Raw genomic sequence first — 12002 nt, forward strand, 5'->3', positions numbered from 1 at the left:
TCTTAATTTACAATATGAAATTAAAATGATAATTTTTCCAGGGTATACACCCAATCTTCTTCATATACACAGCCACAATTCTACGTGACTAGAGCAATGTACATGTTTTCTAGCTTCAATATGTGAAGCCCCTCCCCCCCACAAACATGGATGTCTTATTACATTTATTGTGTCAAAGCACAGGTTATTTATAGCTGGTTGTGAAATATGAATACAGCCACTGACTAGCTGGATTCTAATTCCCCTTGTTTAAGTTTTAAACCCTATAGATATTATATTACACTGGCCCACAAAGATTTTTGCATTGGACGCTTTGCGTCAGCTGCAGGCTGAAGTTTGAGTTAGGGCAGGTTGCCCCATGTTTTCCTGCTCCCGCAAGGGGGAGAATTTGGCCCGGTGCACCTCGTCTACCCCAGATTTGAGCTCCCTCATGGGAGCAGGGGCAGTGAAGTTCCCAGTGTGGAAACAATCCTAGTGACTCTTTTGCCACATTATATAATGCCCGTTGTCATTACTTTAAAACCTTTTCTGAAATGTAGAACAGTCAAGAAGACTTCTTCCTTGAGAAAAATTAAGAAACATTTTAGTGCCAAGTTCAGAAACATTTATTAGAAATGAAATTATGTCCATGGCCAATGAAGCTTAGCACGTAAATTTAAAAGGACTCTTGGTGGACATTCTGCTTTGATTTTCAGACTTCACAGGATCAGTATGCACTGCCACATACTCAGATACTTATAGGAACAGTGACATTTTATCGGCATGTTTATCAGTAAAGTCTATGACTGTGGATGACCTTGACAGCCATCTCTAGTAAACCCCAGCTAACACATTTCCTCAGGCAGGAGCTAGAAGTCATATCAAATATTGTGCACTTTCAGTTCAAAAGCTGTAGGGAATTTACCCAGCCACATGTGTCATGTAGAAGGCCAGATCTAATCTGAAGACAGGCATTGACTCTGACACGGACCAGACTTAACAAATTATATTGACTCAGAGAGAATCCTAGCTTGAGGCATCGCATCTTCACCAGGTAGGTCCTACAATAAGCAAGTTTTCGTGGGCTGAACAAATCAAGAGACTGCGAATCCAAGCTACATCACGGATATGTCAAAATGTAATTCCTCTCTGTACCCGACAATATTAATTTCAGGCTCTGATGCTTATTGATGAAGGATAAATCAGGTACAGAAATGGCGAGGAAGCTGCTCAGTGTGATAGAATTGTAAAACTAGGGCATCTGTATGTAAGAACAATACATGATAGACATGAGGTAAAAGGACTGCTTCTACTACAGAGTAGAAACCCACATACAATGTAACACCAAATGAAATCTGGAACCTGTTGCAGATGCAGTTTTGCTAGAGCTGGTAAATTCAAACAAAATAAGATAAATGAACCAAGATCTTAGAACAGCATAGAACACAACACAACATGCTTGGAATTACTACAAGCTTCCCAAATGCTTTTTTCATATACATCCATTTGGATTTTCAAAGAAAAGTGGAATAATGGAATAACGAGAGCATCTTACTTTCTTTGGGAAGGGGGATCCATTCTGGGGCTGTATTTATCCTCGACCCCAATTCAACAGTTAATATTAGTTGGTCAGTTGCAGGGCAGAGTGTGAAGAGGCATCTTTGCTTTCACCCGAAATGAATAAAAAGGATTGAACTAAAACTCCAGGATTCACTTCTCTCCTCAAGCTCACCTCTATTTTAATGGTCTTGTCCTGCTCAGTGAAGAGGACGATAGGGTGAACCTTGAAAAGTCACCGGTTGTTAAGCAAAACTAAAGAAGAGGCAGCATCTCAAAGAAATATTCCCAGAGGGACGCTTATTGTGACCTGACGTGTTTCAATATCTAAATGGACCAACTTCAAGGGCACCATAATAAACAATTCCAAGAAATCACAAGAATGCACATCTTCTATACAAAATAAATGTTTTTGTCAGGATTCACATCTGATTTACACATGCAAGAGACTGAGGAGGCAAAAGGTTGAGGCGGTAGTGTGGACTTTACAATATCCAGACAGAGGATCGAATTTAGGAATGTTTCTTTCTGTTAAATACTTGACATAAATAGAAAACCAACATAGCAAACAAAGGGGAGGTGGGTAGAGCTTTTCTATTTGCAGGAGTTAGTTTTTTTGGGGGGTGGGGAGGGGCAGTTAATGCAAAGGAAGCATTTGATGGCTATAATTACATCAACCATACAGTTTTTGCCCAAATATCAGTGTGTCCCTATGACACTGGTAATGCAGGCCCAGGCTTTGTTTTCATGCCAGTAAGTTCCCTCTACTTCCCCGCACCTCACCAGTTGCTGCGGGGTACTTGGAAACCCTACATCATTCTGGCCGTCTTCAAGCAATGGCTGAATGTAAGCAATTCACAATACATTATGCCTTACTTGTGCTGCAGTTCTTGTATTCAATGTCATCTATTGCTGCTCCTCCTCCAAGATCTTTGGCTCGAATGCCTTCAAATATGACTTCAAAATTTCTCAGCTTCCCCAGATGTATTTCTGCTCTTTTCCACTGGCCAGCAGAAATTCCAGAATCATTCCACTTCTTTACAAGGCCATGCTCAACCTAAAGGTTAAAACAAAGATTGAGAATAGGAGTACAGGGTACACATTAAACTTAGAATCCTAAACTACCATCTAATTTTTAATATGAGATGTGGTTTATATGAGATGTGGTTGGGAGAATAAAAAATGAAACCATAAGAGCCCAAAAGCAGGCTAACACCTAAAATATTAGCAGTGCAATCTTATACAGAATTACACCCTAAGTCTGCTGAATTCAGTGGACTTAATAAAGTACAACTCTGTTTAGGATTTCTGGCACAGAAATCAAATCAGTCATGCATCTTTTCCTCAATAAAGGCAAATCATACCAATAAAACATCTCAATAAAACAATGTGCGTAAATTTTTAAAATCCCAGTAAAAAGTCAATAAAAGCAAGCCAGGAGATGTGTATAGAACTACAGACATCTAAAATGATATTGATAAAACAGTTCTCAGGCTAGAAGCATATTTACTTCACATTTGTGATTTTGCTAATATTTTCTGTGCGTAAATTTTTGTGGGTGCATAAACTTCATAAAATAGTAATTTCTCACAGAGTAGAAGCTTCAGTTGTCTGGCAAAATATTCATACGTTAAAAAATATTTTACAACTTAAAGGCCATAAGGAAAGATCCAATGCTGGTGTGAGAGCCAGTTTGGTGTAGTGGTTAGGAGTGTGGACTTTTTCGAATTATAGAGCTGGAAGGGGCCATACAGGCCATCTAGCCCAACCCCCTGCTCAACGCAGGATCAGCCCTAAGCATCCTAAAGCATCCAAGAAAAGTGTGTATCCAACCTTTGCTTGAAGACTGCCAGTGAGGGGGAGTTCACCACCTCCTTAGGCAGCCTATTCCACTGCTGAACTACTCTGACTGTGAAAATTTTTTTCCTGATATCTAGCCTATTTCGTTGTACTTGTAGTTTAAACCCATTACTGCGCGTCCTCTCCTCTGCAGCCAACGGAAACAGCATCCTGCCCTCCTCCAAGTGAAAACCTTTCAAATACTTAAAGAGGGCTTTCATGTCCCCTCTCAACCTCCTTTTCTCCAGGCTGAACATTCCCAAGTCCCTCAACCTATCTTCATAGGGCTTGGTCCCTTGGCCCCAGATCATCTTCGTCGCTCTCCTTTTTTTATCGACGTCCTTCTTGAAGTGAGGCCTCCAGAACTGCACACAGTACTCCAGGTGTGGTCTGACCAGTGCCATCTTCTCCTTCCTTCCTTCCTTCCTTCCTTCCTTCCTTCCTTCCTTCCTTCCTTCCTTCCTTCCTTCCTTCCTTCCTTCCTTCCTTCCTTCCTTCCTTCCTTCCTCTCCTGACTACCTGGTCCTGAGGTAAAACCCTCATACTCTACCTATGAAACGAGCAGCACAGAAGGTAAAATTAATCAAAGCCTTCTTGCTTTTTCCTAACCTGAAATTACTTTCCTGAGTCAATAACCAACCCAATGTGGGCAACATTTCTTGTTTATTGCAGATATAATTAAATGGCTGGGCTTGAACGTCAGACTACTCCAATGCTTCTTTTAAAGAAGATCTTTACTTAGAGCTTTACGAATACAATTTTGTATCTTTCAATGTTTAACAATGAAAACAGTCTCTCTTTGACTGATCCATGCACAAGTCAGATGAGAAATTTATCCATCAACAGGATGTGGCATTATGCCTTGGGCTTGTGTACCTGACTTCATCACACAATCAAGTTGTAATAAGAATTACTGTGATGTAAACCAAATGCAAATAACTTTCCAGATTATATTTCCAGATAATATTCTGAGATGGACTGCACTTTTTAAAAGCTTATAAGTGCTATATAAAAAGCTGAAGTACTATGGAGGATTATTTTTTCACAGAAACAGAGAGTCTTGAGTGACAGGTAGCTTCAAGGTATCTAACTGTTTTGATTCAGCTGAACAGAGAACGACTTGAGAGCCACACGCTGAAGAGAGTGTCAGTCAGATTTCTGCCTTGACTGAGTTAAATCTTATTTCAGGCCTAGCTAAGAAGAGTCAGGTTCTGACAGTTTTGGAATTTAGCCCTGACTGATAGCAGTTTAACACAAAAAAGAGAACTGGGGGAAAGTTGTCAAGGAGGTCTCAAAAGTAGGTGAAGACTTCCATTTGGGCCAAGGAAAGAAGACAGAACTTCTAGTGAGAGGAAAATATCCCTACCTATCATAAACAGGTTTTTAGCACTTGTCTGGTATGGTTAAGAACTGTCCTTAGAGACCTTAGGAGTCAGTTTAAATCTCAAGATAACTACTGGTGTTTCAAGAGAAGGTTAGTACTCAAAAACGTATACTAACCTTCTGGAAATCAAAAGAGTAGAGAATACTCAAAGAAAGTGTATTGAAGTATTTGGGGGGAACAAAACTAAGTCACTGTGAAAAGCTTAAGAAACGCTCATTAGCCCAAAACATATGAATGAAAGACTTTGAATAGACTGATTTTTCCTCAGAAAATCCAGCCCCTGATTTCATATGACCTTTCTCTTCTTATGAATAAAATATTTTGTTATTTTGAGTACCTTTGAAGTTGTTTAAGTTAAAGAATACACAGCACTAGGGTGGCTCAGTCAGTAAAGGGAAAGAAAAATGGAGGAAAAATATTTCCTCTGCAGAAGGGAAGTGGACAGAGCCATCATATATGAACAGAAGGGAAGAGAGGATATCACACAAACCACTGTGGGAACCAGCATCTTGTTTTACATTAAGAAAATATTGTATGCAAACTTCAGATGCAATTGTTGTCCCCTATGGGGAAAATATTGGGTGGGTGTTGTTTAAATCAAGAAAATGACATGGAGGGAAATGACATAGGAGAAATTCCTCCAAAGTGTTATTACTCGGAAGAGATTTAGAGCCTTGGCCACTGCATTAAAGTATACGCAAAAGCATTTGGAAAAAAACATAAAGAACTCTAATAATGTATGACACATGTAACGTGTAGTTCAGTCCTAGTTAGTTGAATATATTGGTGACTGAGTATATTGAAGAATCTCTCTGTATTTAGTTCTAGGGGGGGTCACGTGATGATTTTTTGGCTATGTAGAGTTTATGTTATTCTCTGCTATGTGCAATAGGGTTAGAAGCTGTGGCATGATTAGTTCAGTACAATCAAATAAACAGAGCTCAATGGTACTTCGTTATACAAATGCTTCCATTATGCAACATGGAGATCCGTGAGAAAGAAAGGTTTAGAAGTTTCATAGTGAATAACAGTATATCATGGCAAGCATTTAGCTTTTGAACTCAGTTCTGCATAATGTTAGACAAAATATGACTTGGGGCAAAATTCAGGTATTTAATTGTATCTAATCCTTGAGTTGTCTTCCCTTGAAATCTCTTCGGTATGCAAAATCATCCCCAAACATTATTAATATGAAGGGCCTGATTAATTTTATAGAAGTAGTAAGGTACTAGCTGTTGATTAGGGAATTAGACAGGAGTTTTAACCAAAGTGGAAATTAATAATGGTAAATTAGAATGGAAAATTGATCCGTTTAAGTATTTACTGGTAACAAAGTGAATTAGTCACATTCTACTAACAGAGAAGCATTACAAACAATGACATGGCAGATTAATTTACATATACTCTTGGCATGCTGCACTGAGTGTATCCCCACTGACACAAAAAGACATGCCCAGTCTATCGCTGAAGGGCATTTGCACCCATAGATAAACCTTTTGAACATGTAAGCCCAAGAGAAAAAGGTCCAAAGCGAATTACTAAAAGAGCTCATAATCAAACAGTACCAGCTGTATTCTGCGAATAAATTGAATTATTCTGCAATTAAATACTCAATAAAATACCAAATACAGTGAAATTATTAATGCATCACTGTCTTATCACTCCTAACTGAAATTTTGTCTGCAACATCCCTTCCCATATTTATTCAGAACATCTGCCTATAAAGTTGGTTTGAATACCCAAACAAACAAAACCCATACCACCTAAGCTATAATTCATTTCCTCCGTGCGTTCTGCTTCACTCATGTTACTTCTATTCTTTTGGTGCACATGCACCTACCAGATTAATGGCAGACAATCAAAATATTGACAGTGCTAGTCACCTAATCTACAAATGGCCTAATTCAATCAATTGCCTGTTGAAGAGAAATGAGGGCCTAATTATGTGAACATTTTTCTTATGAACTCATGTGAAGCTGCCTTCTACTGAGTGAGACCATTGATCTATCAAGGTCATTACTGACGCCTCAGATTGGCAGTGGCTTTCCAGGGTCTTTCCCATCATCAACTGCCTGATTCTTTAAACTGGAGGGGCTGGGGATTGAACCTGGGACCTTCTGAATGCCAAGCAGATATTCTACCACTGAGCTATGGTCCCTCCCTAAACAGCTCATTTGTTGGTGCTTATCCAGAAACCAGAACTTGCACCTTGTTTATAATGATACCTTTAGAAGAAGAAAAAAGTTTATCAAAGTGTCTTGTAATCCTATTAGTTAATGAATTAGTGGCTGCGACTAACCGGGGCTGCCATTGATGTGGTGGGTGGTGGCCGGAAGTCCGACGAGCTCTCAGGTGTCAGGATGCATGCTGCTGCGGGGCCTGAATAGAAGGCGGGGCTGTGAGTGCCTATATAGGCACCACGTATTCCCGCCCCAGCCTTTCTAAGCCCTGGCAGCTGAACAGCTCCTCTTCCTATGTTTTGGGTTTTTGTGTAAGACTTCAGTTGTGTTTTAAGCACAGTAGGACCCTCTTGGCTGGGAGTCCAGTTTGCTCACTGGACTCCCAGGTGGTTAGGGGTCTCCTTAATGAGACCCCCAGTATATAAGCGTGGCCTACCTGGCTGGGAGGCCAAAGGGCCCAAAGTGAGGTGGATGCCTGGTGAGCCCTGATAGGGTCGCTTCCCGGTGAGGGATTCTGGGTGCGGAGGATCTTCTCTCCCGATTGGGATGGAGTGGGTCCCAGGTGCCCAAGGTCCTTGGGTTGAGCAGCCTGATGGTTGGCGGGTGAGGCTACTTACTGTGCAGGGCCAATCCTTTGGAGGGAGGCATACCAATAAAAACAACCGTGGCCATGTTTATGCCAATAAAGCAAGTTGTGTCTTCACTGGCAGAACTGCCAACCTGCTAGTCAATCAATTATATTTATAAACCACCCTCCCCTCATTCAGCAGTACTATTGTTTCTGTTGCCAGCACTGAAATGGAAAATGGTGCTGCAACAACACTGGAGTACATTGACACATAATAAGTTTTCCTTTATAACAAGGTATTAAGCTGAATATTTTTAAAAAATACAAAAATACAATTTCAACACAATCATAGCCAAAATGTAAGAGTACAGCTTTTAATCCTTCACTTTCTTCACAACAAAATCAATAACTTGCAGACAGACATGACAGATTAACATAAATTTTCTTTGCTTCTGTCATTACTTGCAAAGAAATGATGTTAAGCCAATGACACATAGGAAGAATAAGCAATAGCAAATGATCTTCCATTTTCCCCTTTCTAAGATACAAACAAGTCCAAAAATATAAGATCACTCTTTGCCCTCTGCCAGCCATCCAGACTTATAGAAGTTATTTACTGAGATTTTTAAAGACTGTGTATATTTATTTCCAAAAGCAGAAAGGATTCTTGAGTTTCACAGAGGCATTTTCTTCTTCCTTTACAATGTTTGTTTTCTCTCCCACTCCTCAAAGACCAAAAGGATGTGGAGAATAAAATGCAAAATATTCACTTGATCTTTGACCATTCTGTTGCACTACATTCAGCTGTGACCTTTATAGGCCAAAGTAGTCACAGTAAGGGATCCTATCTTTGCTAAACTATTCAGAGCTGTTTTAATAATTTGAATGTGCCTGTTACAAGCTACGTACTTGTAGCTACTGCCTCATCTGTCATAACTGCATCCAGTTGTTTAAAGAGATATAGATAAAAGGGAAATTATCTTTGAGATATTTGAGTGGAAACTTACTGTTCTGCATGCCTTTGGTGCTTGCCTATGTTTCTAGCTAATCTTGCATGCAGTGATCAGAATAAATATAACTGACAGAATAAATGTAACTGTAAAAGACGGGCAATGTATACAATAACTATTAAATCCATGGGTTCAGTAAGACACGGAAACTCAACTCCAACAACCAACAACTTTTGTAGAACAAGAAAACACTGAACAACAATAACCAGATCTGTGAAATTTATATAAATTCTCGAACCTCCCATCAAGACATGCCATTGGCTGTTAACGGAGGCCCACAATTGGTCCATAAAGACTGTCCAGTGATTGGCTACAAGCCTGGAGCCAGCGGAAAGGCTGATTCTGTGAAGGCAAAGGGATGGCAGGGTACAGTATATGAGTGATTGGGATGTGAGTGTCCTGCATAGTGCAGGGGGTTGGACTAGATGACCCATGAGGTCCCTTCCAATGCTATTATTCTATGATTCTATGATTCCTTGATTCTATGAATCCTTAGCAAGGATTCAGGATCTCTTCATCAATATCTTTTTATGTCCACAGACACAACAATAACAGTCATTTAAAGCAGGGGTAGTCAACCTGTGGTCCTCCAGATGTCTATGGACTACAACTCCCATGAGCCCCTGCCAGCATTTGCTGGCAGGGGCTCATGGGAATTGTAGTCCATGGACATCTGGAGGACCACAGGTTGACTACCCCTGATTTAAAGAATGCATGTCATTTCACAGGAACAAAGTGAGAAGGGGGTGAACTGTGAGCGATTATGTGGTTTACCAACAGGTAACAATTGAATGATTTCATCAAGCTCCAGTAGATGTGCATTTCTTCGCTGTTAACCAAGATTTATTGTGCAGGTTGGACCAACTGCTGCAAGCTGAAGCATATTCATTATTATTAAAGCAAGAACTTGCCCTGTCAAGCAAGCACTCCCCGCCCCTCCAATATTTAGCTGGTATTGTACTACATGTAGTTTATTTTTTATTCTATTTTTTAAAAAAATATTTAATTTGATTCAATAATATACTAAAAAAGGAAAGGAGAGAAAGGTATATGCATATAGTATCGACATGCAGTTTAAAGCCATTACTGCGGGTTCCATCCTCTGCTGCCAACAGGAACTACTCCCTGCCCTCCTCTAAGTGACAATCTTTCAAAAACTTAAAAGGCAACAATCCTCTCTCCTATCCTACCTCCTCTTCTCCAGGCTGAACATTCCCAAGTCTCTCAGCCTTTCTTCACAGGGCTTTGTCCCCAGGGCTCGGATCATCTTCGTCACCCTCCTCTTCACCCTCTCAATTTTTTCCACATCCTTTTTGAAGTGAGGCCTCCAGAACTGCACATAGTACTCCAGGTGCAGTCTGGACCAATGAGGTATACAGTGGAACTATGACATCTTGCAGTATACAGCAGGACTATGACATCCATGAACTGCCTTAAAATTTGTGGTGGACCTTCAGTGTGTGAACTTCATGTAGATGCCTGCTTTTTCAGTAGCAGCAAATGAAATATTAATCAGGAAGAACTCACAGAACAAGTGCATGTCGTGAAGGTCTGGAGCTGCCACCATTAATTTTATGCATCATGTTGTTACACCTTGATCAAACTGGGATCTGGACATTGGAAGGAGAAAGGCTAGAAGGCATTCAGCAGCACAGGGACCAGTGCAGTCAAACTTTGACTTAGTTCCTAGCATGCTCTCATGCTAATCCTTCACAAAAGCAGGATGATGAAGTCAAACTGGCACCTATCAGCAACCTTATTGTAACTTAAGAGGGGTCAACAAAAATCATATCTTGTCTACAGTAACAATTCTAACCCCTGGTCTTCAGGTATACATATATATTAAGAGAGAATGCAAGAATATTCACAGTTTTAAATGGCTTTACTTAAATGCCTATCTTTCATGGACATCATCTGTCAAAGTAAACTATATTGCAAAGAGGAAGATAATGCTCCCTCTTGTGGTGTTAGGTGAAATATCCCATTCTTTCCAGGTCATACACATTTTCACATGGCTAAAAGAGATTGATTAATTTCAGTTGGTCTTTTTCTATTTGCCTCACATATTTGTGTGGTTTTTAAAAATCCTGTAAAATTCTGTGGAAATCTGTGGAAAATCTGTGAAAATCCTCTAAAATCTTACAGAATCTTATAAGATTCTGTGGAGTTGGGCTATATAGAACTGCCTTCAAATTTTAGCTTTTTTACCCCGATACTCTAACACACAAATTTTCCAATTTGTAATGCTCTTTTGAACAATATTTAGTGTGATATAATGGTTACGGTGTTGCACCAGGACTGAGAAGTATGTTATATGCAACTTCTGACTTCTGGTGACTCTATTTATATCCTGCTAATGAGGGTCTCTTGGCCTGCTAGGCTGGGCCTGCTAACGATGGCCTCCCGGCCTACTGACTGTCTGCTAAGCTGTATCCCAGTCAATCCATCTCATATCACTTTGTTCTTTTTTCCTTCTGCCTTGCCTTCAATTTTTCCAGTGAGTCTGATTTTCTCATAATGTGACCGACGTATGATAGCCCCAAGAACAGTTTGGTGCATTTACCTTTAAGGCCATATGCAGTCCAGGCCCTGCATGTGGTAGCAGTCTTTGTTGTAAGATTTTGAGCATCCCTTTAAGTTCTCATGCAAGTAATGTGATGGGCCAATAACTGCTGCAGTTTTTGATGTTTCATTTTTTGATACTGAAATATAGATTGAGCATTTCCAATGTGGGGACTATTGTTTGTTTCCCCCATTTGTTGGCATATTCTTGTTAGGGTTTTGATGGACTTTGTTTCCATGACTTCAAATAGCTCTAGTGACATCCCATCTACTCTTCACAGATTGTTTCTCTCAACTGCTTTGAGTGCAGCTTTCATTGCAGCTTATTCTTCAAAATATTCAAAAGAAAGGACCCGAAAGACCCATGTTTAAATTGGTATTTTGTCATGAAGCTGACTGGGTGACCATGTGAAGATAACATGTTTGACAGGAAAAGCCTGAGTTCCTTGGAAGAGTGATGGAAGAAAAATGTGAAAGAACTGTTTGTCACATTTACTTTACTCATTTATTTAGGGACATAAATATGGCCTAAACCAAACACTGAGCACCCACCCTAAATGTATTCACACAGGAGACTTGTAAAGCACATCATAGTCTTACCAATTGTCAGTCATGACAATTCATATGCAGAATTCACCCAGAATTGAAATAAAGGCACATTTTCCCTTCAAGGAATATTTTTCATTCTGTAATGCACTACTGGAGGAGAGCAGCTGTCCACTTAATAAAGCTTACTTATCCTGTAAAATAAGTCGCTCCCATCTATGAATTTCATCATAGGAAACATTTCAAGTATAAAAAGAAATAAATCACAAATTTCAGAGTAATGAGAATGAATGGATGAGCCGATTGCAAATTTAGATAAAAGCTCACTGCCCGGATCAGGTCTAGAAACTTAACAAGAAAGAACCTTGGTTTGGTTC

The 12002-nt window shown here is 39.8% G+C and overlaps 1 protein-coding gene across 1 annotated transcript in view; it reads right to left on the minus strand.

Annotated features, from left to right (window-relative positions):
• MALRD1 (MAM and LDL receptor class A domain containing 1) overlaps positions 1 to 12002 on the minus strand; it is a 245776-nt gene that overhangs the window by 91744 nt on the left and 142030 nt on the right. Inside the window, exon 27 of the mRNA XM_077304219.1 lies at positions 2413 to 2593. Coding sequence (XP_077160334.1) covers positions 2413 to 2593 — 181 coding nt within the window. The remainder of the gene's footprint in view (positions 1 to 2412; positions 2594 to 12002) is intronic.

The sequence above is a fragment of the Paroedura picta genome, chromosome 11 (assembly GCF_049243985.1).
Source record: "Paroedura picta isolate Pp20150507F chromosome 11, Ppicta_v3.0, whole genome shotgun sequence".
In the NCBI taxonomy this organism is placed as follows: Eukaryota; Metazoa; Chordata; class Lepidosauria; order Squamata; family Gekkonidae; genus Paroedura; species Paroedura picta.